Source organism: Micromys minutus, assembly GCF_963924665.1.
Source record: "Micromys minutus genome assembly, chromosome: 4".
Classification (NCBI taxonomy): domain Eukaryota; kingdom Metazoa; phylum Chordata; class Mammalia; order Rodentia; family Muridae; genus Micromys; species Micromys minutus.
Genome location: NC_137973.1, coordinates 88,730,709 through 88,736,708, shown reverse-complemented (window position 1 = coordinate 88,736,708; position 6,000 = coordinate 88,730,709). Strand labels below are relative to the sequence as shown.

At 34.9% G+C, this 6,000-nt stretch overlaps 1 protein-coding gene across 1 annotated transcript in view; it reads left to right on the top strand.

The window, feature by feature from the left end:
- Positions 1–273: 273 nt before the first annotated feature.
- LRRC7 (leucine rich repeat containing 7) overlaps positions 274–6,000 on the top strand; it is a gene marked incomplete at both ends in the record, with an annotated part of 278,327 nt that continues 272,600 nt past the window's right edge. The window contains one exon of the mRNA XM_080916060.1: positions 274–370. Within this exon, the coding sequence (XP_080772186.1) occupies positions 274–370 (97 nt within the window). The remainder of the gene's footprint in view (positions 371–6,000) is intronic.

Genomic DNA, 6,000 nt, shown 5'->3' with positions numbered 1-6,000 from the left:
AGTCCTTATGCATATAGGGCAAGCACTGGAATTACTAAACTGTCTCTCTAGTTCCACCTGATGTTTGTAATGTTTTAAATCAATGTATCTTTTAAAAACCAAGCACTCTCCAGGTTATCATGTTCCACAGTCCCTTGTCATCTTATCTGTTAGATACTCTCAGTGGTATAAAGTGGGGTACAAAGCTTCTATCCATATTTACATTTCAATAGGATATTTTCATTATCAAGAAATATTCAGGTATTAAAATACTCTTGGTCTTTCTCTGATAGGATGGAGAGCTTAATACGGGGAAGAAATCCCCCACAATATCAGAGAAGTCCTTGTAAGGAGGCTCGTGCAGCACTTCGGAAGAGGCCTGAAGAGGAGTGTAAGTATGCCTATTCAGATTAACCATGTTTTAGGTAGATTCTTGCTGAGTGGTACACAAAAAGGAAGAAAAAAAGAAGAAAGAAAGAAAGAAAAAAGAAAGAAAGAAAGAAGGAAGGAAGGAAGGAAGGAAGGAAGGAAAAAGAGAAAGAGGGAGGGAGGGTGGAATGGGAGGAGAGAGAAAGGGAGGGAGGGAGGGAGGGAGGGAGGGAGAGGGAGAGAGAGAGAGAGAGAGAGAGAGAGAGAGAGAGAGAGAGAGAGAGAGCGAGAGAGAGAGGGGGGGGAGGGAGAGAGAGAGAACAGAAGGAACAGAAAGAGTAGATTCACTTTTTAAAGTTCAGGTAAATTTGGGAGGTATTCAATATATTTACAATGACTTAATTTTTTAAATTATAACAAATACAAGTAAGTGCCACAAGCTCTTTTCCCAAAAGCATTCCTCTTGTACTTTAACAAGTTCCCATGGCATTTTAATTTTGTGTTAAATGATAACAGAAAATCTATACAGTACTCTAAATCATTCAAAATCACTATATGTTATATATACTAATATCCTGAGGTAAAGAACCTTATAAAATGTGCTTAAAATCAACAGTTTACAATTTTCTTTACACTGAAGTTTTCTTTTGAACATTTTTTTCTTTCTTAAATGCCACAATCTGGAAAACACCATGTTACTAGAGAATTAAATGCCTAAGGGTAAATGCAGACCCATTTGTCAAACTGAAATGTTTGATTTAATGGAATTTAGTAAAATGTTTTGAAAGATAGATGTTATAAATGACACTGTAAAGACACTTTAATCCAGCCTCAAATAATTTTATATTAGAATGTGTAGTCATCTATAGAGACTTCATTTAAATATTTATATTCCATAGCATGTAGCAGATTGTTGGAGATTTTTGACATGCTATTTGCATTTGAAGTTTGTCAGATGACTCACGATACTAACTTTTCTTGTGGTATTTGCAAGGAGTTATTTTCAGCATACTAAATTATGTTCCAGTATGACCAACATTCATCTAAATTTTGTCCAATTTTAAAAACTTACATTTCTTAACTATAAAGTTAATGCTGAGCTCCACAGACATAGATGGCACAGCAGATTTCTAACTTTACATTTGGATTTTAAAGTAGTTCAAGGTGTGAGTAAGGATCAAATACACTGCCTGCATACTCACCTTGTCAGGTACTTATACTGTGCATTGTGTAGTAAAGTAAGAGATACTGTTTTTCAGTAACTTCTATGTCATTTAATAGAGTGTTGATCTTTTACATGTGAATTTATGTCTCTTACCCTATAACAATATTCAATAGAAACTAAAATGTGAAAGTACAGATGCTGTTTAGCCAAAAGTACTTATGAAGATCCTAACTTTTAAGTATTATCTCTATTACTGAATTCATAGGAAACAATGGGGTTTCTCTTCTTTTCTGGTTCAATACCTCATCTACATCTCTGGTATAGGCTTATACATTTAACTTGAAAACTTAGAAAATATGTGGATACATTGATAGATGGTTCCCAGGTAGTTGCTTTTTAATACATAGTGATTTTCCTTGAGTATACTTTTAGCTAATTTTTTTTCCATTTTAGCAAATATTTATTGATAACTTTAGCAAATTTTTATAGGTCAATGGTTACTCAACTACAGTTTACTATGGTATTGATCATGGTGCCTATTTCTGTACATACATCTTTATGGAAACATTGATATCATATATTTATTTAGATGTTCTGCAGAACCAGTTTTGCCTGAACAGAAAAACTCAGAAGTCATAATTCAGTTTAAATGTTCCACAGAACAAAGCCAAAGTCCTGTGCCTGGTTCTTTATAAGAAAAAAATTGTATTTATCTAATTAATTTTGTTTTTTTATGAAAAAGTCTCATTAGATAGACCAGACTGGCCTTTTGTCTCAGCCTTCTCAGTGCTGGCATAATGAGCCATCCATTCCACATGTCTTGGGAAAGATTTGAACTGCTATCTGAAGAAGTGATTCTTAAATTGTGACATCCAAGCCAGCAGCAGATGAACCACATGGAAACGCATTAGATGTAAGATTCAAAGGCTTGTGGCCAAAGTTGCTAAATTCAGTATCACTTCAGATGAGAGTAGTGATCTGTAGTTTAAGAAGCTATGTTAGGTACTGCAATGCAAGAGTAAGCCTGAAAACCACTGGCTAAGCAAGTGATTGATAGCAGATGAAATTAAGCCATCAACTCCATAAGACTAATGATGATGGAGATATCAATAGATGTATTTCATACTTATAATCAATAAGCCTCATTCGCTTCTGGTGTGAACTATAGTTGTTGACTATACACATTTCATAAGTATCTAGGAAAGTTAGTACCGCTTGAAGTCCTCACATGAAATTACATAAATATATATTGATCCAGGTTGCCCCTTGTTAATATAATGGGAAGTCCCCTCTATGCTCCGATAGGGAAACATTAACTCCTGAGAAAAAGACACCATCTTTTCTTTTTTTTCTCTCTGTTACAACCTTATTTAAAAATAGAGGAATGCATATGCAGATTTTTAAAAGCACTTTGGCATAACACTATATGAAATTTTTGTCAGTACTTAATTCTTTTAGAGGTTTGATAGCATGCATTGAAAATCCACTAGTTACCATAAGCATAAAGTACATGTAGGGCAGAATGTAAAATGGAAACAGTTTTCTTGGTGAGTATAGATTAAGCATAATGATTTTTGAATACCAAAAATTGCCACAAGGCTATATTCTTAGGACACCATCTTTTCAATAGTAGAAACAAAACACCATGGTACTTTATTAAATTTAGAAACATGTGAGAAGGTATATTTTCTAGTACAACACCTGTGACAATAACTACCTGCAGTAAGCTGTGTGTTATTTTCATAAAGAACTTTGTTGATATACTTCTAAAGTAAAAGCAATGGTGAGCCATACCCTGATGCTTCACAGGGCTATTGTGAAAACATTTATATTAAGTGTGTTGCACAGAATCTGGGACATATAAAGTTTTTTCAGTCACTTGGTTTCTTCCATCTAGCTTTGTCTCTTTTAGCATATTAATATTATGGTCTTATGCCAGCCAAATTAATCTTCAGTTTCAGAAAAATAGAATGTTGCAGTAGATATTTAATCTCAAATCTGAGGTTTGTACCCTGCCTTTGATTATTCAGTTACCAGATAAAAGAAACACAATCTTAATATTTATAAAGACCCTTTAATGCACTGGAGCTGGACAGATATCTACATTCTTAGATACTATAATCTATTTCCTCATCAATAACCTCTTACAAATTGCTATTAATTCCAGTTGGTCTGCTCTCACAACCATGTTTTCACAACTCATCTATTCCATGGAAACTTCTCTCTTTACCTATTTTCTTTCTTCCTTTCCTCTTGGTCCCTGTCTCTGATCCAATTTCCGGGAACCAAAAAATCCACCTACCTCTTGCCCAGCTATAGGCTGTACACAATTTTATTCACCAATCAAGGATAATTTGGCAGTCAAGGTAGGCAGTGTCAGTCTGACCTTGTCACCGCTAGACTGTATAATTCATGTTACCCAGCAATGCTCCTAGCACAGGGTGTAGTTACAGCCTCTGAATCCACCGGTTCAGCCTAGGATCTAACCCACACCTTCTGCTCACTTCCTGGAGAACACTGTCACATCAGAAAAGCAGAATCATAGAAGGTACAGGACAATTCTCTACCCAATAAAAGAACATAGAGGAAGTGGAGACCCAAAAAGATAACAGGATATTTTGTTGGAAGATCCTAATAAATGTCATATTTTTTGCTACCTTTTGTGAGCTCTAATCTTCTATAGTGTTTGTGATATTGAGATCAACATTGGGTCACCAGATACTGCTCTTAGCTAGTTTTGTAAATATTAATTTTATCCAGCTGTACTGCATCTAGCAAGGCTAAGCAGACATCCAGAGGAAAAAGTAAATTAATTCTGTAAAAAACAGACTTTTAGACATAGACAAGTTATTCCACATTTTAAAACATCAAATAAACATATGCACTTAAAACCACATCTTTAGTCAGTTAAAAATACATGCTTATGTTCTTTTCCAATGATCTCCCCAAATAGCCATCTGTGGCAGCCCCATTTGTTTGCTTCACACTTGTGCCTTCAAACAAGACAAGGGAGTGAGTCTCCAACTTGCTATTCCACTAGGACAGCTACTACTTGAATCATCAATAACTTCTTCATGCTGGTGTAAAGATTTTCTATTGCCATTTCACCAGCTACAATAAATCCATTGGCTTAAATTGTCATTTATTATCTCTCACTTGTGACTCAAGAGTTTAGTCCTAGAATGTCAGCTTGGGTTTTATCAGAAGCTTAGTTTGAGATGAATCTATTTGTAAATGCTTTCAACCTGCTGGTAGAATTTATTTTCTCTGGAGTTTGATAATCAACTCTCCTTTCTCATGCTCACTGCCATCTGATTCCAGATAACATTCTAAATATGGGAGCTTATTCTCACTTGTCCCAGTTAGATTCTTGCCCCTGTTTTCAATCTTTTCACCTGATTAATCCAGAACCACCCAAGATAATCTCAATTTTTATTAATTCAAAATAATTTTGGAACCAATGTATCTTTGCTTTATTCTTGTCTAAAGAAAGGTCTTTAAACAAGAAAGTTTTCTGCATTTGTAAGAATAATTTTTGTTAAAAAGTATTAGATGATAAAATGACATTCATAGTACAATCATAGAAATCTACTTTGCCATTTGCTAAACTTGTCAAGTATTTTAAGTGCTCTCTAAAAAATGTAATACTCTCAGTGATTACATTCTTCCAAAATTTGTTTGTTATAATCTGATTAATGAGGCATGCCTTGAGACAAAGTTTGAGGGTCAATTGAGAATCATTGTAAGTGGCATTTATCACTTTATAAAAGAACCCTAAAAGGGGTCTTTCATCCTTCCTGTGCTCTGAATACATGGAGAGAAGGAACCTCCATGAACCATAAAGTTGCCCTCTCAAGATCCCAAATCAGCCACACCTTGATCTCAGTACAGTGAGAAATACAGCCTTCTGTTGGTGATTCTTGAAGCTTACCATAGCTTGTTACAGTAGGAACAGACTATCAGATGCTCCTGTGGTTGTTATTACTGTAATACAATGCTCTCTTAGTTTTCTCTTTGTATTTTAGGTTACTCTATTGTACACTCAGCTGTCTCTTTCCAGCTATAAATTCTACTTTCTAGAAGCAGTGTGAAGTATTCCACCCTCAGACTGTCTTATCAGTGTCAGCTAGCACCATAATCATATGACTCACAATTGATACCTCTCCATTGATCCAGATGTTGGTCTAGTACATTTTAGTTATGCCAACAATACAAACTCCACAAATCAAAGCCCATGTCTGCTATATCTTTTTCAAAGCTTGAGGTTCTCCCAGGATTTTTGTTATACTTTTAAATGATGTTAAAATCTTTTAATCTAGAGTCACTTTTCCTTGCCTCACACCCATTTTGCTCTCTGTTTTGATTTCAAAGTCTCTCAATATCATTTCATAATTTCAATTTGAATCTTCCACATAAAAACTTTTGCAAGGGTTCCAAGGTGCTAACACTCACTCAAATGACTTCCCTAAATATAGTATGGAAGCCTT